Source organism: Pelophylax lessonae (assembly GCF_965119305.1).
Source record: "Pelophylax lessonae genome assembly, chromosome: 5".
NCBI classification, from domain to species: domain Eukaryota; kingdom Metazoa; phylum Chordata; class Amphibia; order Anura; family Ranidae; genus Pelophylax; species Pelophylax lessonae.
The window spans coordinates 313,808,394-313,832,273 of NC_138772.1; the positions used below are offsets into that span (position 1 = coordinate 313,808,394).

The window sequence follows — 23,880 nt, forward strand, 5'->3', positions numbered from 1 at the left end:
TGATTTCCGGATCGCGGGCAGAATCGCGGTGTTCTGCTCGCGATCCGCTACGCTAACATGTAAACGTAGCCGAAGATCAAAGGAATGAACTTCTGTGTGTAAGTGAGCACAGTTTAACTTCTTAAAGACTAATGCTTAGAAGTCAAAAATCAGTATGTTTTGCTAGGAAATTACTTGGAACCGCCAGATATAGATATAGATAGATAGATAGATAGAGATTATATATATTGTGGGAGATTAGCTCGGTGGCGGTTATGGATGACCCCTTGGGGGGGTGCGTTTACACAGGGAGATAGCCGAGAAGTGGTTGCAAACAACAGTTTGGTTTATTCATGCAATTTTCTTCACACAAGTGCAAGCGTCAAAAACATCATCAAAATAAAAATAAAACACAAAATAAATCCTTGCCACTGTGGGCGGCTACCTTCTCACACACAGGAACCTACCTACGGAGTCTGTCTCCAACCTACTGTTGGGCAAACTTTGCTGATCCTACAGCAGACACTCAATAGTCCATGTTTTTTCTTCATACAACAAATGTCCATTGAACATGTCCCTTTTCTCTTCACATAGAACACATTCCTTTGTTTGTCTCTTCACAAACCGTGCATTTATTTCTTTCCACATAGAAATAGTCCAAGACCTCACCTTGAGTAGTCTTCAGTTTTAATTAATTTCCCCTTCACACATGTCCATTGGTTTCTTTTCACATAGAAACGATCCTTGAGTAGTCTTCACACTTGTTACCCTCCTCAGCGCACATCGCTTCAGGAGGTCTTCCCCATGCTCACACAGCTTCAGGGGGCACACATCTGACTGTCCTCCTCTACCCACACGGCGTCAGGAGGCAGCAATCCCATGCCCACACGGCGTCGGGAGGCACACATCTGACTGTCCTCCTCTCCCCAGCTCACACAGCGTCAGGAGGCAGCAATCCTTAGACTTCCTTTGGACAAATTATAGAGGCCTTAACTTCCTCATTCCGAACAGCTGAAGGCCTTTCAACTTCCTTAAGCTGTCCTGGCTACCTTTTCAGCTGACACCCTATAGTAATTGGTGAATTTTCTAAACCAGGTGGAAATGTATCTCCTGTCTGTGACTACATCCACAGATTTACCTGACTTCCTGTCACACTAATATATATATATATATATATATATATATATATATATATATATATATATATATATTTTTTTTTTTTTATTATTATATTTAGCAAGGACCCTAGAGAATAAAATGGGGATTGTTGCAATCTTTTATGTTACACTTTATTTGCGTAGAAGTCTTTCAAATGCAGTTTTTTGGGGAAAAATACACTTTAATGAATTAAAAAAAAAAAAAAAAAAGCTGAACAGTAGTTAGCCCAATTTTTTTGTATAATGTAAAAGATGTGAGAATCGTGATCTTTATTCTAAGCCCAAAAAAAATCTTGATTCTCATTTTATCCAGAATCGTGCGGCTCTAATTTTAAACTGAGATTAAACTACACACAGGTGAACTCGATTTACTAATTAGGTGACTTGTGAAGTAAATTGGTTCCATTCGATTTTAGTTAGAGGTATCGTAGTAAAGGGGGCTGAATACAAATGCATGCCACACTTTTTAGATATTTTATTTGTAAAAATATTTGAAAACCATTTATCATTTTCCCTTCACTTCACAATTATGTGAGGCTTTGTGTTGGTCTATCGCATAAAATCCCAATAAAATACATTTAAAGCGGAGTTCCACCCGAAATTTATACTTACCTCCATCTTCTCGCTCCCGGTCACCTGAAAAACAAATGTATAATCGCAATTTTTTTTTTTTTTCACTTACCTTTTAGAGAAAATATACTCATCTTACTTCCTTCTTCCTCCCCTCAGCGGCCACGGCGATTCGTCACTTCCTGGCTTTTGCAATGATTCTTGGGAGCTGAACGTCATCGCTCCCAGGAATCATTGCGCCTGCACCGGCCCCCGACGTCAGTTCCGGGGCGCGCGCGTCATTCCCTTCTAAACAGCTTCTGGGCATGCCCAGAAGCTGTGGAGGGATGACGCGCGCGACCCGGAAGTGACGTCGGGGCCGGTGCAGTGCATCGTGGGACCGAAGAAGGAGGAAGAGGACCGAAGAGGACGCGGAAGAGGATCGTGCTGGCTTCAAGCTGCCCACACCTGAGATGGCAGCGCTGGAGAAGACAATTTCAAGGTAAGTATTTCTCCTGAAAGGTAAGTGCAACCCGGGACAGATCAGAGGCTAGCCATTGTGGAATGTGCTAGCCCTGACTGTCCCGGGGGTATTTTTGTAAAAAAATGTATAACCAGGGTGGAACTCCGCTTTAAGTTTTTGGTTTTAACATGACAAAATGTGGAAAATTTCAAGGGGTCTGAATACTTTTTAAGGCACTGTAATCTAATTTATGAAGGCTATACATAACACACGCTGCTTCCAGGGATAAGTAGAGGAGTGAACTGACAAATGTTTGTTTCTATGGAAACTGACAGTCAGGAACGAGAGTACTTTAATGTTGAGCATATCCTGTGGGTGTCTTTATTGGAGTTTTCTTTACTCCCATATTGAGCTTGGATTTTTAATGTAATGTTTTGTAATGAAATACTATTGTTTACATGTTTTAGTATTTATGCACATGTGAAGACGACATTTGTTTCCCGCAATTCGAAAACCGTAGCGAGTAGAATTTGAATACGGATGTGTATTCAGCGCTCGTGTGTCATCATGTTTCTATCCTTTAGAGGAGAAGTATGGGCAAAGCTCTGTCGGCCATACTTCTCATCTGGGTCAGAGAAGTGTGCTTAGTTTTGCACTCCTGTGACCCAGATTCAGCTGACAGCGAGTTAAACTCCACTGTCAGCTGACATCAAAGAGCCAGTCCAGGCTCTGCAGGGATCCTGGTGGTAATGTACAATGTTGTGAAGGGCAAATAACGCTGGCTCCACCACCTGTCAAACGCCTTCCAATGAGTGATCAGAGGACATAACAAGTGAAAACGAGCACTAAGGCTAGGTTCACGTCTGCATTTTGTGCAGGCGTATGGGCACAGCAGCCCATTAAAAATGTTATAAACCCTGTGTTATGCAAATAAAAAACCCTCCCATCCCCTAGTGTCCTCCAACCTTGTTTAAGGGTAACTTCACTTTCATGGGGAAAAAGAATGGCAAATAAAGAAACAATATAGCGTATACAATGGCTACACAAATTATATTGTAATTGAATGTTATTAAAAATGACCTTTCCTTTTCAATCTGCAGCTGTTGTAATGTTCTGAAAATGTAATGCAATATGGCTACCTGAAGATGTTCTGTACACAGAATGTGTACTGACCACACCCCAGAAACATTTCCTGCTTGTGTGATTGGCTCACTAATTTTCCCAGAAGTCTGCCTAAGATAAAAGTCAGATTTCTGGCATCCCTGCAACAAAAATGTCATTTTTGGTGAGATACTCCCAATATGAACACAACTAGGCCGGGCATACATGTTCAATATTCTTGTACAATTTTCTGTTTAAATTTACCAAAAACCATATAATATGAGGTCAAAGCTAAACAACACTTTCAATTGTATCCAGTTAGACAGGCCTTTGTACTACGTAGTTGAAGGTAAATCTAAAGACAATTGTATAATATATGGCCAGCCAAAGGGATGCAGGCCCAGCAGATTTCCTCATTAGAGCCCTGCAGCTGCCACAGCTGAATGATAATTATGAAACCACTCCCATTAGACCCACAGGGGCACAAACAGGGATTTCTTCAGAATAACAAAAGGTAGGAATCTGCAACAAAGTTTGGTAAAATCACTGCAATGTACACAGATCACCCAGAGGGGAATTTTTTTTTTTTTTCCTCAACATAAGTGGAGTTAAAGCGGTGTTCCAGCCTCCCCCTCCAAAAATGAAGTCAGCAGCTACACATGCTGTAGCTGCTGACTTTTAATATTAGGACACTTACCTGTCCTGGAGTCCAGCGATGTCGGCACCACAGCCGATGTTTCCATCGGCTGTCAGGTGCTGCCGCCACCATTGCCGGTACGGCTTCATGGGCGGGTCCGTAATGCGAATGCACGAAAGCGCGCTGCGCATTCGGATTGGCTCGGCGGCGGGGAAAAGAGTAGGGGGCCAAACTTCTGAGGGACAGTGCCTCGGTGCCCTCTCCCGGAAGTGGGGAAGGGTACCTGTCAAAAACAGGTACCCCCCCCCCCCCCCCTGAAAGGTGCCAAATTTGGCACTGGAGGGGGGGGGGGGAGGAAGCAAAAGAGCGGAAGTTCCACTTTTGGTTGGAACTCCGCTTTAAGATTTAAATGTGTTTTTCCATTTTATCTCAAACTTGTACTGTATAACCCCTCAAAAAAAAAAGCACATGTGATTAGGGTTGAACTGATACTCTTTTTTTATCGGCGAGTATGAGTACTGATACTTTGCGGTGCAATTTGCGTCTATACAAAAAAAAAAAAAACTTGGCGCAAATCGCACTGCAAAGAATTGCTTGCAATTTGAACAGGAATGCAGGGCGATTCCTGTCTGCATCGCATGGGGTTCCCCCCACTGCTCGTGTGTGTGTATGTTTATGTGTAGGGCCGTTGCTAGGCTGTAGGGGGCCTTGTGATTTCTATCTGATGGGGCTCCATTAACCCCGCCCCCACCACTGACCATGCCCCTGTCCACACCCCCGGTCTCTTATGCATTCAGTGACCCAGGCACACCCACATTACACATTGGGATACAGTGGCTGTGTTCCAAAGGAAAGGAATGGGGAAACTGGCATGGAGAGCATGCAACACTTTGTGCATTTCCATGCTGGTAAAAGACAGCCCTGCACAGGAGATGCATATCTGCAGTATCATTTGGGAATAAGCCCTAAATTAGGTAAAAAGATGGATTTCAGTCCTTTTTATTATCATTATCATCATGATAATCGCACAATACAGGTGCTGTGGTTCAATGCAACTGTATTGTGTGTTTTTTTTTTTTTTTAAGATAACGGTGATGATCAAATTGAGCTGTATCAATCATGGGCAACAGGGACATGGCATAGGTGTGAAGGGGGTGTTTTTCTACTCGCTGTACTTTTTATGGAGACAAGAGGACTGCAGACTTGCTGGTCCCTTGTGACACTGTGACAAAGTGCACCTGCTGTGCTGCGATCATAATGATGATTATAGGCACACAGTGGGGAGCCTGGGGACTGTACCTTCCTTCCACAGCAGTCAGTGTCTGTGTGCCGCTGCTTGCTTGAAGCTGTGCATTGCCACCCGCCACCGGATTAGGCTTGCTGTGCCCTCTCAGCCTCACATCAGTCTCCCCCCAGGCCGCAGGACTTAAGCCCCGTACACACGTACCGAATGTCGGCTGAATGATCGGCCGTCTTTTGTCCAGGGCTGTCTTGTCAGTTGAAAAGTGCAAAAGACTGCACACGAATTTTGTCGGCCAACAACAGCCGACTGCAGAAGTGATGTCATGTGATGGTTAACTTTCCGTGTGTTTTTTCTTCTCTGAGCATGCCCAGTCTTGCTCATCTGCTGTTTGTCGGCCGAATTCTGTACTGACTGGCGAACAATCAGCCGTTCTGGTGTTGGCCAACAAAAATTTTAATGCCTGCACACCAGATTCTATTCGGCCGAAAAGTCGCAGTCGGTTGTCGGAAGCATCATACTAACAAGCCGACAATCGGCCGATTGGTCGGTGGCCGAATATTTACGGCCGACAATTGCTACGTGTGTACGGGCCTTTACTGAGGGAGCGGTGTACAACACAATAGCTCTGCCAGAGAAGGCCTAAGCAGCGGGCACCACAGCCGGAACTCTGACAGGGGCAGCACATTATGTGGCGCGGGCTTCTATGCCTGGGCCCTGAAACAGGGAAAAAAGTCCCTTCTCTGCTGTCGCCTCTGGGCCCTTCTGTTGACCTCATGGGGCCCAGGGAAAATGAATTAATTCCCTGGTAAGCAAGGAGTTAGAAAGTGATTTAAGTTTAGCAAAATCCTTTGCATTTGTTTAGACCGAAATTTTTGCCCGGGCCCCCTGTTAAGCTGATGGGGCCCAGGCCTGGTACAACAGGACCGGTTGTACTGCCCTATTAGCCGCTGTATGTATGTATATATAGGTGTGTGTGTGTGTGTGTGTGTGTGTGTGTGTGTGTGTGTGTGTGTGTGTGTATATTCACTTTTGTGATATACACAAAATATATATATATATAGTATCTCACAAAAGTGAGTACACCCCTCACATTTTTGTAAATATTGTATTTATATCTTTTCATGTGACAACACTGAAGAAATGACACTTTGCTACAATGTAGAGTAGTGAGTGTACAGCTTGTATAGTGTATTAGTGCCGGTTCACACTAATACGACTTGTCAGGCGACTTGGTCAGCCTGGCAAGTCGTGCACCGTCTCGGTCATTGAGTAGTACAGGACCGGTTCTAATAGGGGCGACACAAGTCGCTCCGACTTAGAAAAAGGGTCCTGTACTTCTTCGGGGCGACCTGGAGGCGACTTGCATAGACATTCATTTTATGAAGTCTGTGGAAGTCGCGCTGCACGCGACTTCACAGGTCCCCCCTTAAGTCAGAGCGACCTAGTGTGAACCGGCACTTAGTGTAAATTTGCTGTCCCCTCAAAATAACTCAGCACATAGCCATTAATGTCTACACCGCCGGCAGCAAAAGTGAGTACATCCCTAAGCGAAAATGTCCAAATTGGGCCCAATGATTTTTCGTATAGTGTATGGCCAGCATAAGAAAATGTGGATCAAAATAAAAAAATGAAAAAAGCCAAGAATATGAAAGATGGAATGATGGAGAAAGAGGGGAAGAAGAAGAAAAAAGGGGGGAGGCAGGGGGTGTTGGTATGGGAAATGTGGGTAGAATAAAATTAAATATAGATAAATGAATGAATAAAAATGAAAATAAAGGGGAAATGGTGGACTATGGGAAGGATGTTCAATCGATGTGGAAGTCCGATTTCTATGCCACCTGATTTAAACCCTTATAAAAAGGGTCTATAGTTGATGGCCTCATTGAGGCCTGGTGGGAATGTGACTTCATGGTCGCGATCTTGCCCAAGCCTGAACCGGCTCTGTGACATCAGCAGAGAGCGGATTTCAGCCAGTTGTGTGCTGGAAACGGGTTACAAGAGTGCAAAATGAACTGCACTCCTGTGATTCACAGTAGAAGTACAGCCAAACAAGCTTTGAGTGTGCTATTCCTTCAACTCAAACCAAAGAACACCTCCATAGTATAATACAGTTAAAACCAAAAAAGCAAAAAGCACTTTATTTAAAATGGTACATAAAACAAAGATTGTTAAAGTATAGCTGGATAATAAGGATTTTAACCCCTTGTGGACCGCCCTATGCACATATAAAGCATTGGGACGGCCCCTCTGCACCAGATTATGTATGTGTACGTGATACCGCACTTCCAGATGGTCAGCAGTTCCTGGCCAATGATTTATGGGTAGGACTTGCTGATCGGCTTAGCAAATCACAGCAGAGCGCTGTGTTGACTAACACAGGGCTCTATAAATGGAGCAGCAAAGTTGCTTTTTTTAAAAAAAAATCTGCCACATCGATTAGTAAAAGCAGCACAAGTTGCACATTGTTGGGCACGTAGGTAATCCCTTGATTGCCCCTAGATGTTAACTCCTTCCCAGCCAGTGCCATTAGTACAGTGACTGTGTATAGTATTAGCACTGATCACTGCATTAGTGTCACTGTTGATGTTAGTGTCAGTCAAATCCCACCCAGTGTCAGATTGCCTGCCGCACTATCACAGTCCCACTGTAAGTCGCTGATCGCTGTCATTAGTAGTAGTACTAAAAATATATATATATATAATATATATGTCCCAGTGGTGAGCAAAAAGAAATTTCTATTTGTGTGAAAAAAAAAATAGAATTAATTTAATTTGCGTACAGTGTTGCATGACCGCGTAATTGCCAGTTAAAGTAGCTCTCTGGTCTTAAAGGGGGTTACAACCTCTGGAGCTTAAGTGGTTGGAGACGAAGTAGAGCGTTTGCAATAAGCCTGGTGGGGATTATTTGGTATGATTTTTTTACTATATTGATTTATATTGCATTTGCATGATTATTTTAGGGTTTAAATGAGTTTGAGAGTGGAGGTAGTGCTGAAACACATTTAGCAACAGGAGCCCATTCATTTGAATTGGTTGCTGTACCTGCAGGTGACGGGGAAAAAGTCCCTACACTTATTTACAAAATGTATCCGCAGGGCAGCCACACAGAACCCAGGCACCATGCTCTTTCCCACACCCGAGAAGCGTTGTGTGTTATGATGCATGAGGATGCCATTCAGAATTGGCACCCGTGCATGTCTGCTAGAAAAGCACGATTTTGTTTTTTGCATGCTTGGAACCAGTGCGATTTATGCGACGATTTGTAACCCGCATATGTGTGTATCTAGTCTTAGAGAGTTTTAAACCGTGTTAATTTTTACATCAAATTTCGATTTAGTTTGTTAGTCTTTTGACTGAAATGCCATTTTTTAGTTTGTCGCATTGGAGTTGTTTTTAGTCGTATTTTAGTCAACTAAAATCTCCAGTACATTTTAGTCAACTAAAATCGAATGGGTTTAGTTACATTTTTAATATATTATTTCTTTAGAACTGCCAAACATTATATGCTCCTGGAATAAAAATGTAATAACATTTTTATTATTTATGGTATTAAGGTTACAGACACAGATTTAGCCGTTGTGATATAAATTCAGTTTAGTTTTAGATTGACTAAAATGTCATTTTGGTTAGTCATATTTTAGTTATCTGGATTGTTTTAGTCGACTAAAACAGTATTAATTTTAGTCGACAAAAATATTTTAGCCGGGGCATGCACCAGTGTGAGTCATCAGGCAATTGCACCACCTTGAGCAGTGAGTTCTTGTCTCTTCAAAAATATTTTAGTCGACCAAATTTACACTGGTTTTAAATGGTGTATGTTTTTTTCATTTTTCTTTGATATTTATATAAACTTTTCCTTAATTTCTACAGAAAACATCACTACATTTGTACCACACTAAATCAAGCCTGAGCTATTATTATGCTTCAATGGAAGCTGTACTTTCTTTTCATCATTTCAGCTGTAAATTTTTTTAATGGGGGACAGATTTGATTTAATAGTGGCATAATATTTAATGGTGGGCTAAGAGAATTTTCGTGTGTATCTTTTTTTAAATTGTGCTCGATCGGTCTGTAAAATTGTTTACACTGGAATATTACTTTGTGTGTATTTAACTTGTGGTATTTTTTCCTTGTTCTTTGAAATTCTAAAATTTGTGACGTACTTCTGACTGAATGATCCTTATTCTTTTCAGATCGAGCTGGTAGCATAAGCACCCTTGATTCACTGGACTTTGCTCGCTACTCTGATGATGGCAACCGGGAAGTTGACGAGCGTGTGGCAGGTGAATACCAACGGAAGTAAAGTTTATCTGCTGCATTGTACAGATACAATTTACCTGACCATTACCATCTTTTTGTGACAGCACTTAAGTAAAAGGGAAAAAATAAGTAAATAAATAAAACATGTCTTGAAAAACAAAAAAAATACATTTGCCCCCGAAAATACAAGCACACATTTAAATTAGGCACACATGCATACAGTTTTTTTAGATTTTCAAAGCTTCACAAAAAGGCACAATTTAAAATTTTGAAATATTTTATTAATTCAAAGTTGTATGCTTTTGGATATAGTTGGATTTTTTTAAGTTATAAGCTTTAGTAGGAATTTAGTAATACATTATTGTAGTGTATTTTTTATCAAACTTCACTTTAATAAACATTTTCACAATTATTTCACAATAATAGCATCTAAGGGTCCTGTGCTTTTAGGAAATGTATAGTTTGGGGGTCTTTTTCAAAGTCTGAAAGCTGTAAGTGCAAAATGATTTAAAAAAAAAAAATGAAAATTTCATAAATGGTCTGGCAACCTGAGGTAAAACAAAATGGACCGGACAGGGGCCTGGAAGTGGAAGGTTTGAAAGACGTGGTTTGTGTTGTGACACACCTTTTTCACATGTTGTGTATGCAAAAGAAAGAGGATTGTAAATGACACATTTTATGGACTGAATAGGTTTGCTGATGATCTGTAAAGATAGACTTACCCAGGTAAAAAAAATAAAATAAGATAAAAACCATGCAAAGCATGTCTTTCTCTAAGGGAAGCACCTGTACAGAATAGGAGAGGAATATGTAAATGGGGTGTTAATTTAAAATGTTAAAAATGGCTACATTTATTGCACTAAAATTGACTTTAATGCTGAACTCCAGCTAATTATTATTATTATTATTATTATTATTATTATTATTATTTCAGGTACTTGTATACCGTTGTCATTTTACGCAGCGCTTTACATATACATTGCACATTCACATCAGTCCCTGCCCTCAAGGATCATACAATCGAAGGTCCCTAACTCGCATTCATACATACATAGTAGGGCCAATTTTTTTATACAGGATCCAATTAACCTACCAGCATGTCTTTGGAGTGTGGGAGGAAACCAGAGTACCCGGAGGAAACCCACGCAGGCACAGGGAGAACATGCAAACTCCAGGCAGGTAGTGTCGTGGTTGGGATTCGAACCAGCGACCCTCTTGCTGCTAGGCGAAAGTGCTAACCACTACACCACTGTGCCGCCCGGCTAATAGTAAACGTTACCCTTGAAGTGAGGCTCTCCTCATGTCATTAGGGTTAGATGTTCATTTTAATCTAGAGGGAGCATTAACTGCAGTTTGGCTCAAATTACCCTATGCTCCCCTGGCTTCCTTCTGGCACTCACCCCTTCTTTCTGAAGCTCCAGGTTGTGTTAGTGAGTCTGGGGCATCTTCACTTACAATGCGGGACTACTGGTTTCTGAATTGAACGTGAGGTCTGGCTGCCGGCAACCTACAGAGCAGCCAAGACTAGTGGCTTTGGGAGGCTGGTCATGCAGCTGGGAGGAAGTCTACAGAAGAAGGCATGTAAACTGCTTGTTTTTACAATCCTATTCAGTAGACTGAAAGCCAATTTTTCACTTAAAGCCGACGCCCAGGTATGATTATAGGTTACCCTTGCAGTGTAGCTACCCCCTCACTAAGGTTAATTGCCCATTAACCTTAGTGAGGGGGTAGCTACACTGCAAGGGTAACCTATAATCATACCTGGGCATCGCCTTTAAGTGAAAAATTGGCTTTCAGTCTACTGAATAGGATTGTAAATGAAGTAGGGGAAGGTAGAGAGGAGGCAGTGAGGCCAGAGAGCGCGGAGTGTAGAGATGAGGCGGGGGAGTTAGTGTCTCTCTACCTATACTGTATATAGATAAATAAAATCTCCTTCTCCCCAATTTGGACCTTTTATAAGAGCAGGGTGTTGCTAATTATGACATCTTCCAGTATCGACTTCCTGATTTGCTTTATTAGAAAGAATTCCAAGATGCTAGGCACCTAAATATTTTCTATGTTCTTGTTTAGCCCTCACACTGTCGTTATTGTCCCCACCAACAGAATATATAGTGTAAAATTCCCTTCCTTGTCCCACCACCTCTGTTTTTCCTGCCACAAGACAGATGGTATGGTGTCAGTATTCTGGATGTTTGTGAATTACTGGACTGATCTTATGTTTGGTAGTTCCATATGGCGTACCATGCGTTTGCTGTCAGCATGGAGTGGATTCAAAATCTCAAATGTGTTTGAGGGGATTGTCCTGGGAATGCATTGATGAACAATTAATTCGTCTGGGACCAAACCAGCACATGTTTATCTTGCCAGTATGAGATGTTTGCAGTTAAATAATTTATGTTTCATTGAAATGCAATTTTCTTGTTTGGTATCTCATGTCAAGAAAGTGGCCTCTGGTGTCCAGTATGAGACTACCAGACATCTCTCGAGTAAAAATTTTAAAATAAGAGCAGCTTGTAGCTGTACGGTCAGCCAGACCCAAAGAGCATGTGCCTGTCTCTTTTTATATAGAGGCCTTGTTGGAATTTATTCTGCATCTCCAGCAGTACCCATGAAAAATAATTAAATCTAAGTCTAGTTTTGGATAGGATGGGGAGGTTTGGACCCTCTTTTAGTTTTTATTGCTAACCGTTCTCAATGAAGGAGATTCACCCCTCTATTTGTTCTAGTGACCATTGCCACCAAGAAAGAGAGAGTGAGGGAATATCCAAAATTGTCCCCAAAATAAGAGTTCAAGGGAAATGTTCCAATGGGGGTACCCTTCTAAGAGGGCAATAATTTTAGGGCATCCCTCTGATGTACTGTTGTCTCTTGGACAGAAAGTGGATGGGAATGTCTCCAGTAGTCGATAGACACAAAAAAAACAATTATTTGATACATCACATTTTGGGCAGCCCATATGTTTCAGTGGGCTGTTCTACACTTGTAAATCACACGAAACAAGTGCAATCCCAAAAACTGATTTTTGATGCACAATTTCTCGGGCATTTTGCATTGGCGGTCATTAAGAATTCATAAAGGAATTGGGTTTTTTGTGCGCTGTGGGGGGCAAGTGCGATTTTGCTTGTGTTCTTGCATCGTACAAAAATGAACAGTGCCTTAAGGACAACAGATTGTGGATGATGGCATCTTAGGTGACTCACTACTTATTCAAATAGACCTAATTAGAGAGTCCTGCTCAAGTAGTCAGATTGCAGGCTTAGCACTGCTGTTACCACCCTCCATAAATAGCTTGGACTGTTACAAAGAAAGCTTAACCAGAATACTGTGGAATTCCAGCCCATGTTTAACAAGCTCTAAAAGTTACACCTGTTATGACTGAAGGTTAAACTACATGGGACATTTCATATCACCAAGTGATTTTATTGATTTTAGTGTGTTGTAACTGAAGTGATGGCAGCAACACGTAAATCCCGAATACCATAATAATGTAAAAGCCCATGTTTTATTAACCCTAACCAGGCTTCCTTTCCAGACATTAAAGCTGAACACAGTTGAGGTACACGTATATAAGAGCATTTTTACCTGCTTAAAGGATTTGTAACTCGGTCCATCCAATACCACAGTTTACACAACCATGCCAAACAATACAGTCAGGGCAGTGGTAGAGGAGTATCTGTAAACTTTTAACCATAGGTGACCACTAAACAGTAATGACTGTTCAAAGGACATGATGTGCATTGAGGTTTTAGAGCCACTCTGAGCCTTGTTAACCCTATAAATCGCATATCAATCACACAGAAACGGTACCCCATTCCTGTTCAATTCACATGGAATTCGGTGCGGTGTGATTTGAGCCCATTCGTTCGTTTGTAATGTCGTGCATGCACCCATTTTGGAACTGCACTGAAACTGGATAGCATAGTTATTTTGTACCATGTGATCCAGTGCAGGCAAACCCACTGCATTTGTGACCTGTGTTTGGGGATGTCATTAAGATTGCACTGCCACCCACTGCAGATCACAAGGGCAATGCGAATTGAATGTGGTGTGGGAAACGCGCATGGTTTCCCGCACCACATTCTAGTGTGAATGTAGGTTTAAGTATACCTTGCATTGAAACCCTCCCCCCCAAGAAAAAAAATAAAAATAAAGGAAAAACCTGCTAAAGTAACCCTAAAACAAAATTGGGGAGGAAAAAATACCTTACACCCAGATTCTGGTGCATTCACCTATGCGAGAGTGATGGCTTTCAACCTTCCTGCAGGATCCAAGAAAAACTGGGAATTCAAAATACCATGTAAATGTTATCTGTACTGTGGCCCCCCACAGTACAGATATCACGTGTCATCATTGGAAAATTTATGGACACCCGTCTTTATAGTCAGGAGTTTTCATCATAGGCCGCATCAGCAGTATGCTCTCAAAGGATCGGGTGTATCTGGGGTGCGCTGCGCACAGAGTGCAGAGTTCAGGAGTGTGCTACGTACTAAGTGCAGATTTCTGAAGTTTGTTCTGTATAGAGTGCAGGTTTCAGGGGTGTACTATGTACATAGTGCAGGATCCAGAAGTGCATTACGTACAGAGTGCAGGGTTTAGGTGTGCGCTTTCTCGCATCTCTCTCCTACCTGGCCGGCCTGGCTCTAGCACCTCCATGTGTAGTCGATTTTTGCCTCGCCTGGCAGGAAGATTGTTTTCTCTTTTCCAGATTCTGGAGATCTGTACCCGCCGTGAGTGCGTGCAGGAATCTGTTAATTTCGGGAGCCACTGAGAGAAAATCACTCCCTTGTAAACCCAGAAGGCTTCTGTGTTTTCAAGTGACACCAGGGAAGGGGAGTGCAAGAGCCAGAGGTGACGGAATGGAGTTGGGCTGCAAACCTGCATGTGAGGACCACATAACAAGGCCTGGATTTAGCCCGCGGGCTTTGCATTTGACATATGTGTTCTAAGTTAAGAGCTCTATGGCCCTCTGATCATGACAAAGTAAATGTTTCCCACTCCTTGATATGGTTAGCATAATGAACAGTAGATGAGTGATCATCTGATAAGCCTAAATTAACATTGTTGTAGAGGGGCAGACGCCAGGGGAAAGTCAATAGATTCTCGTTCTCGATAGTTCTAAACTGCCTGTGTGAGAACAGCAGCAGCTGTCGGATTTGTACTTTTTTCAAATCAATGGCCAGCACCACCACTGTTCGCAAATAACCCCGCTCAGATAAGCGAATAGAGCCTCGGACTGACCCTGGATACAAATGGTGTGATCCAGGTTCAGCATTTCCATGCTGGGTTGCGGCCACGCACAAAATAGCTACAGCTAGTTGGTTAGTTTGTATGTGGCCATATCACAATGGTGCTGCATCCAGAAACTGTTTAGCCGCCTTTGAACCCAGCAAGCTATATACCCCTTCCCGCCCTTGTGAACATGTAGGACAACTATTTTTTTATTTTTTTTCCTGCCCTGGTTACCCAATTAAACACTTTCCTCTTGTAGATTAAGGAAAGTATTTATGGGCTTTGGGCTTGGATATTGTTTTTCTCTGTTGATTAAAAGGAAACTATAATGCTTGTTCTAGCAGTACACATTTGGAGCCATTGTTCTAATTTGAAACAAAAATTAGTTATCATACGCTTTCATTCTTGTGCATATTTGGACAGCTGTATCTTCTATACCAATTTGCTGACTCTTTATCTATAATGAATAAAAAGTAACAATTTCCGCACTCCTAATCTGTCTATTAGCTTCTACAGTGAAACCATCAAGTGAGGAAACTCGATACATATAAAATTCAAGGCCTTTTAATTTGTAGTGCTCCTGCAATGCAGACTACATGCATTCTAACTGTTCAAAATAAGCTTTCCTTCATTAATTTGGCATACAGTATATATTCAAAAGTACATAACTTCCAGTACACAATCCACAAAAATATATACGGTAAAATGAGACCTTTAATAGTGACCATTCATATCCGCACAATCCATTTCAAAATTCCAATAGCAAAAGCCCAAAGGATGACACCTAAAGGCCTATAACATTATTATAGTGAATAATAATCATCAAAAAGTGCAATCCACTTTTCTCTTTCGTTCATCAACCAACACAGTGCTCCATAAATCATTACTACTGGATTATATTGCCTCCTCCAGGAGTAGGACTAAGCAGAACAAAAAACACCTGGCTATGCCCATGCTGTCCTCAGCTTGGTATTTAACACCCCCCCCTCTCTGCTTTAGTCAATCAGTTTTAATCTTGCCAGTCAGGAGTAAGGACCTAGGCTCCCGGGTGGGATCTCTGGTCTTAGCAATTTATTTATTTTTTTCCCCTTCCTTTCAACTTTTCTGTGTTTTTTTTTCTCTCGGGAGATCTACAGTCAACTGCCAGGCTGGGCGACGGGCTGGATAATCTAGATTCAGTGGTCCGCCTAGCCAGTGAGCATGTGCAGAACGCAGCTGCGCGCTAAGTCGGCCGTGATCTAGCCTCATGGACAGAGGCTGGCCTGATAGTTAAACGTCTTGCAGGGTCGCATACTACCGGGCTTGGGTCTTAATTGCAGTGGTCCCTTGACCGACAGTTCCCCTACATCTGTGGCGAGGGTTCTGTCTGGAGCGTTACCCGCACCAGGAAAAGGTAAGTACAGTCCCCCCCCCTTTTTTTGGTGTTTTTCTGTGCAGGACGCGGGTAACCTCCAGGAACGGTCGGACTTGTCTGAAGGTTTCCTCCTCCCATCCTTAAAAATCCCTCAGTGAGCTAAACTTCCCCCACTCCCTTTACCCGCTGTCTGGACCTGGGGTCTGGTGGGGTTCCCAGGGCAGAGGATGCAGTGGAGAACCCCCCCCCCCCGTTATCCCCACTATGTAAGGGTCCTGGGATAGTGTGTTCTGCCCTGGTAGTCTGGAGGGGTCTTGTGTAGTAGACACCTAGGTTGTTTGCACACTGTTTGCAGTGTGGATATAGTGCAGGGGGTCCTGGTGCAAAGTGTATGGGAAGATCCTAGCAGCATGCTGTAGCTAATGATGGATATTTTTCTATAGACTGGCTGGTCTCCGGTTGACAGCCATATTTGTGTAGCCCAGGGCTTGACAAATTTTCCTGAAATCTAGGAGCCAGCTAAAAAAGTTAGGAGCCAGTTTTTTTTTTTTTTTAAACTAACAACCAAGTTTTATTTAATAAAACGGATACTAAATTTACACATAAATACGACTAGAACCCCACTCTCCTCTAGCACAATTGGATGAAAACAGACTGTCTGTCTCTTTCCATCCGATGCCATCTGATCCGATCCATCCGTCTGCTTTTGGTGGACAGGATCAGATGGCGGCAGATTACTGCTCCATAGAGGAGAATCAAGGGTCCGATCAGGTCTGCCTGAAAAACTGACAGGCGGACCTGATCAGACAGCCTGTGTGAAAGGGGCCTTCGGCTGTGGTATGGCGACGAGAAAAAAAAAAAAAGGAGATATATATATATATATATATATATATATAGAGAGAGATATATATATAGATATATATTTATATATATATATATATATATATATTTATATAGATATATATTTATATATATATTTTTTTTTTTAATAATTGGAAAAAAAAGAATTTTTTTTTATTTTTTTAATAATTAAAAAAAAAAGAAAAAAATATATTTTTTTTTTTTTTACATTTAAAAAATAAATTAAATAATAATAACCACACTCCCTGTCAAAGGTAACTAACTGGACAGGGAGATGGTAATGAATGAATTGAGAACAAAAAGGCAGTGGAAACAGTCATTACTCCCGGCCTCCACAAGAGGGCGCCAGTTCCCCACTGGAAGCCTGTCATCTCAAGTAGGCCGAAAAGCCGGGGCCTCGATTTTCGGACGGCCCGGAAGTCCGTGCACTCTGTGCGCGGAAGTCCGGGCAAAAATGACAGGACACCTTCTGCAGGGCACCCCCAGGCGCCAGGTCGCTAATTCTAGTCGCAAATGCGACCTGGCGCCCGGGGATTGTCGAGCCCTGGTGTAGCCTGATGTCACAGGGGCCATTTTCTCTTAGTCCGGGAGACACTGGAGATGACCGCAGCCTTGTGGGGATGCCAAAGCTCCTCCTCTTCTCCTCAGTTTCCTCTTTTTGTGACCAGGACATATAAACAGGGATGGCGTCCATGATGATGCTGGTTCCGAATTCTCTGCGCTCCTCTGATCATTAGTGTGAGTCCTTGGGGGTCCCTGTTATCTTTCTCTCTGCTAATAACTCTGCTAATGTTCCTTATGGAGCCTCAGGGTCACATATCCCCCATTGACCCCCTTATGGATGTGGCATGTCCCTCGGAACCCCAGCTTTCCTTGGTTGCACTGACGGTGGTCCTGCAGTCCTTAGTGTCCCAGGTGGAAGTGGCGTGTGGGCAAAGGCACAGGAGGAAGCGTCCCCCGTCTTTCCCTGCTCAGTCTGTCTCATCTGATTCTGAGCCTGATGCCGCCGTGGACGTGGCCTGTCCAAGGGGGCCTAATATCCCACCCCCAGATTCACCTGATCGTATGGATGATTCCTCCATGTTCGCGCACCAGCGAATTAAAAATGGTAAACGCACTTATCACTGCAGTGCGTTAGACTTAAAAAATGGAGGATGGGGCTAATGTAGCCATGGATGAGGCTGTGTCGTTTGGTATGCATAAGTCACCTTGCACTCCAAAGGTGTTTCCTTATGTGCCTTATTTTGACAGGTTTTCCTGTAAGGAATGGGAACAACCAAAATAACACTTTGGAGGTGCTTTATTTATTCTCCCTGGAGAAGAGACGCCTGAGAGAGGACACGATGGCAATTTACAAATACCTCAACGGTGATCAGAGCATAGAAAAAAAACTATTTCTCTAGCGCTCATTGACAGACGTAGTCCTCGGTGATACACCACCTTCGGGTTATGTTGCCTCCACAGGAGCAGGACTAGACAGGAAATTAAAAAGCTCTGGCCACACCCTAGGGGCAGTCCCAGAGGGTATATCCTCTCTCTCTCTGCCTCAGCAAATCAGTTATTTTCTGTCTAGTTAGGAGTAAGGACCTAGATACCTTGCTGGGATCTTAGGTCCTGGCAAGAATTTTTTCTTAAAGGATTTTTTAGACAGCTTTTTTTCTCCAGTGTTCCTGTGAGATTTTAAAGCAAGAAAGCTGAACTGGGCGACGGGCTGGATGTTGAGATCCGGTGGTCACCCCAGTTCAGCCTACGAGCGCGTGCAGGCCATAGCTCCGCGCTGGGTCGGCCGCGACAAAGTCCCATTAAAGGACTGACACCGCGAGTTAAACGTCTCGCTGAAACGCCAAAGACCATGAGTCACGGCATCCATATCGGTCGACAGCCCTCCCGCCCCGGTGGAGAGGGGTACTGTCAGGAGTTGGTGCCCGCCTGGTTCCGGTATGGTGAGTAGTATGTTCCCCCTTTTCCCCTGACGGGTCTTGTGGTGAACGCGGGCCCCTCTGTATGGTAAGATAGAGTCCCTCTCTATCCTATAAATGACACAGATCCTCCTACTTTGAGTGTGATTTTATGTGCAAAAAGCCAGGAGGCTTGGTTTGGGAGCTAACAATCTAATTGTATACATGTTAAAAAGATTGTAATCTGTGGCATTCTGGGAATCTTACGGTGATAAGAATAAGCTACCTACCAGTCAGAAGCCATGGACATGTAGACTGCCTTCCTAATCAGATCTCCAGCTATTAGCAGGCCTCCCGAATGGCCATGCGGTCCGCCAGGGCCGGTACCGCCAACCACGCCAAATCCCCATGCAGAGAGAGTGTTGTGTGCCCTGCAGCACACCGCTATTCAGTACAGGCCGCCGCCATTTTTTTTTGCTGGATCGCACGAGCCGCCATTTTGGCATAGCCTCGTGTCTCCAGCATGGGGGCGGCCATGTTTGAGGTGATCCAAACACCTCGTGGAGCTTGGGGAGGCGCCGGAAGGCGTGCAGAGGGGCGGAGCCGCCTCCTTTCTTCCTGGGCAGCCAGCCAAAAGACTTCCTGTTTGTCAAGACAGCGCTGTAACCTGTTGCAGTTAAACTCTGAGCATCAAGTGGTGAGCCTGGGGGTCTATCTCTCTCTCGATCGATAGGGATCCCTAGCAGGTAACACTAAGGGGCTTTTTGTGGCGCTGGGGGTCTGAAAAAAAAAAAAAATATATATATTTTTATATTATCCAGAAAGTGACTGGAATTATCATGGACCCTGCCACACATATTCCCCCACCTGTTTCCCTCGAGGGGGCCACGGGACCCGCCGGTGCACAGAGTGTAGAGTCATTTACAGCAATTTTGGAGTCTATGGTGGCTCGGGTGGAGGCGGCCTGTCAGGGACGGGGGTCAAGGAAGCGACCCCCGCCTACCCCTATACTATCTGACACCTCTGACTCAGATTCAGAGATGGTCACTGCAGTTGCAGGTTCCTCTGCAAGGGCTGTTATCCCAGGTAAAGCCCCCTCAGACAGTGAGGAGGACGCTTCTTCTCCTGCTATAATTCAGGAAGAAGCATTGGTGGACGCACTAGTTGTGGCAGTGCAGGAAACCTTAAAACTTGAGGCTTTACCGGCAGAGGCAACTGAAACAGAGATTCCTTTTGGTACTAATAAGCCCATCAAAACGGTGAAGGTTTTTCCTGTACCCAAATGTTTCGGTAATCAGATTAAAGGAGAATGGGAGCATTCTAAACGTACCTTTACTATTTCCAAGCGTATTGCTAGACGCTATCCGTTTGAGGAATCCATCATTAAGAAATGGACGGTACCACCAGTGGTGGATCCACCTATTTCCAGGCTGAATAAAGCCACGGTTATCCCAGTGGAGGACACTTCGTCCTTTAAGGATCCGGTGGATCGAAAGATGGAAGCAGAGTCCCGCACCATCTTCTCTCTGATAGGGTCAGCATTTAGACCAGTAATTATTGGTCTAGTTTCCCAGACACTTACGGAATGGGCGAAAATGGTACGCCAAGACCTTAGGGGAAAAGATATTCCCCAGGAGACATCTGATTTGATGGAACAGATTATACAAGGGCTACAGTTTATCTGTGACGCAGCCTTGGACACTACTCCCTTATTAGGGCATGCATCTATGTCAGCGGTGATCCTCAGACGTGTGCTGTGGTTAAAATGCTGGTCAGCTGACCTAGGTTCCAAGAAGACCTTGACAAATCTCCCTTTTCAGGGGAATCGTCTATTTGGGGCCAACCTAGATGAAATCATTAAGGATGCCACTGGGGGCAAGAGCACTTTGTCACAGGCTGCTAAAGCTAAGGGACCTCGCAACAAGCGAGGACCTTTCTTTACCGCCCATAAAGGGCGCCCGGCTGGTACTAGCGGGAAAGGCAAGACTCCTCCAGGAGGGTTCAAGAAGGGCTGGTCGGACAAGCAGAGGACCAACCCAGCCAAACCCGAAGCAAAGTACACAGCCTGAAGGTGCGCCCCCACCCGGTTTCAGGGTGGGGGGACGTTTTCACCGGTATTCAGGACATTAGATCGAGCATCAACCACTACTACCGGTGCGATTCTTCCCTTCCAACATTTAAGTACTACAGGAAGCGGTAGTTACCGTTCCCTGAATAGATCTTTTCCTTTACCTTTTCCTAAGATTAGTCCCTATACCTCACAGGAATCGGATCTGGTTGACCAGATAGGCCAAGTAGCCTCTAGTCGGGTGACTTCGGTCCCTGAGGTTCAACCAGAAAAGATCACCCTTCCTGATAACAATCAAGTATCTGATAAATGTGTGGGAACAGAAAACGACCAGACTTTCTCGGATGGTCGGGGCCAGATACCTCTAGGGACGCCTGGTTCAGATTCTATCAGCGCCAGTGGTCCTAGAAATTCTAGGCTGGCCTCCTCAAGCCGGCCTGGCCGACTTGAACATGCTAGTCGCAGACGTTCCGTGGGAACTTCGTCTCAGGGAGTGTCTGTGGTCTCAAGGACCAATTTACCATCATGCTTTACAGTCGCTGGGTTTAATGGCCTGGCCATTGAGACCCAAGTACTGAAGGACAAAGGTTTGTCAGCTTCAGTCATTCCTACCCTTATTAAAGCAAGGAAAGCGACTTCCAGCAAGGTCTATTATCACACATGGAAGACTTATATTGCGTGGTGCGAATCTTTAGGATTTCCTCCACGTACCTATTCGGTGACTCGAATATTGGCCTTTTTGCAACAAGGGGTTGAGCAGAAGCTAGCCTTGAGCACCATCAAGGGTCAAGTTTCAGCATTAGCAATCTTCTTTCAGAAACCTTTAGCTACCAAGTCCTTGGTGCGGAATTTCATCCAGGGGGTGCGGCACCTGGCTCCTCCAGTCCGCGCGCCCTTACCGCCCTGGGATCTTAATTTGGTTTTGTCGGTTCTACAGAAACCTCCCTTTGAAAACATCAGGGAGATTCCCTTGCTTACTTTATCCCAGAAGGTGGCCTTCCTGGTGGCTATTACTTCTGCTCGCAGGGTGTCAGAACTGGCTGCATTATCATGCCAGTCCCCATACCTAGTGATTCATAGGGATAAGGTAGTACTTCATCCTAAGCCATCCTTTCTTCCTAAGGTGGTTTCAGATTTTCATCTGAATGAAGATATTGTACTACCTTCCTTGTGTCCTCAGCCCAAGCATCATCGGGAACATGCGTTGCATTCCTTAGATGTGGTTCGGGCAATCAGGGTATACCTGAAAGCTACGGAATCATTCCGTAAGACGGATGGCCCCAGAAAGGGTTTGCCTGCATCTGCCGCGACCATTGCCAAATGGATTAGACAAACGGTGGTACAGGCTTATTCTATTAAGGGTCAGAGTCCTCCGTTCCCTGTTAGGGCGCACTTCACACGAGCGCTCAGTACTTCCTGGGCCTTTCGCCATCAGGCGTCAGTGGTCCAGGTATGTAAGGCGGCCACCTGGTCGTCGGTACATACCTTTACAAAATTCTATAAAATTGATGTGACGGCATCGGCGGATGCCTCATTTGGCCGCAAGGTTTTGCAGGCCGCAATTTGAGGAGACCGGTGGTCTACCTCGAGGGTTTTTTTTTCTGTTTGAAAAAAAAAAAAAAAAAATTTTTTTCTCTTTTTGTTGAGTCTCATCATTAAGGATGAGCATTGTAAACTTCTAGTTGGCACCGGTTGGGCCTTCTGGATTAGGATTTGATTTCATTTTCCCACCCCTCATTTGTGATACTGCTCTGGGACGTCCCGAAGGTGGTGTATCACCGAGGACTACGTCTGTCAATGAGCGCTAGAGAAAAATGGATTTTTGTAAAATCTTACCGTAAAATCCTTTTCTCTTAGCTCATTGACAGACGTAGTCCCCGCCCCTCTGTTTTTTGAGTTGGGTTGGGTTAAATCTCTAAAGACTGCTTTTTCACATAACTGATTTGCTGAGGCAGAGAGAGAGAGGATATACCCTCTGGGACTGCCCCTAGGGTGTGGCCAGAGCTTTTTAATTTCCTGTCTAGTCCTGCTCCTGTGGAGGCAACATAACCCGAAGGTGGTGTATCACCGAGGACTACGTCTGTCAATGAGCTAAGAGAAAAGGATTTTACGGTAAGATTTTACAAAAATCCATTTTTAGTCGCAAGGAATGCATGAGGACACGAGGCCATACAATGCGATTGGAGGAGAAGCGTTTAACCTCAGGCTATGGAGGAGATTCTTTACAGTAAGGGCTAAAAGACTGTGGAATTCTCTGCCATAAATGGTAGTAACTGTGGGAAGTATGGCTACTTTTAAAAGACTCTTGGACATACATATCAAGAACATTAACATTAAGGGGTATGGGAAATGATTCACACTGACACAGGTTGAACTGGATGGACTATTGTCTTTATTCAACCTCAACTACTATGTTACTTTGTTACTATGTTACTTTGTGGTCCCCAAACGTTCTGCTGTACGTTACCCTTTTGAAGAGTCGCTTTTAAAAAGGAGACTAGTCCAGTGGTGGACCCTCCTGTTTCCAGGTTAAACAAAGCAACCATGATCCCAGTAGAAGAACCCCCGTCCTTTAAGCACCTGGCTGACAGGAAAGGGGAGGCTGTGGAACGCAGCATGTTTACTATTGCTGGTTTGACATTGCGGTCAGTGAGGCCTGCCCTCACCCTTTATTGGGGAGGGGGGACATCTTCGCTGGTTTCCAGCCTCATGGACCTCCTTCATGGGCGTCACGGGGATCCACAAAATTATTTTTTTGGGGGTACCCAGAAAGGGGGACAAAGCTTGTCCAGAGTCTCCTTGTGTGGATTTAATTCCTGCAAAGGTTCAGGTGTTGTGTGAACTACCTAATGTCTCCCCTGTCCAGGGAATTGATTTACCTTGGTCTAATTCTAATTATGACCAGAGTGGTCCTTCCTCTGGACAAGCTTCAAAAACCACAGGCCATGATTCACCGGCTGCTGTCATTCAGATAATTCTCTCTCCCATTTTGCATACAGGATTTGAGTCTTGGGGTATCCACCTTAAAGACAGTTCTGTTTGCACAGTCCTACATGCAGCTCCTTTAGCAGGTGCGGCTCCA

The 23,880-nt window shown here is 44.0% G+C and overlaps 1 protein-coding gene across 7 annotated transcripts in view; it reads left to right on the top strand.

Annotated features, from left to right (window-relative positions):
- The window catches only part of RELCH (RAB11 binding and LisH domain, coiled-coil and HEAT repeat containing), a 241,533-nt gene that overhangs the window by 43,494 nt on the left and 174,159 nt on the right, over positions 1-23,880 (top strand). For all 7 annotated transcript variants that reach the window (XM_082258179.1, XM_082258177.1, XM_082258182.1 and 4 more), the window contains exon 2: positions 9,322-9,411. In XM_082258179.1, the coding sequence (XP_082114305.1) occupies positions 9,322-9,411 (90 nt within the window). The remainder of the gene's footprint in view (positions 1-9,321; positions 9,412-23,880) is intronic.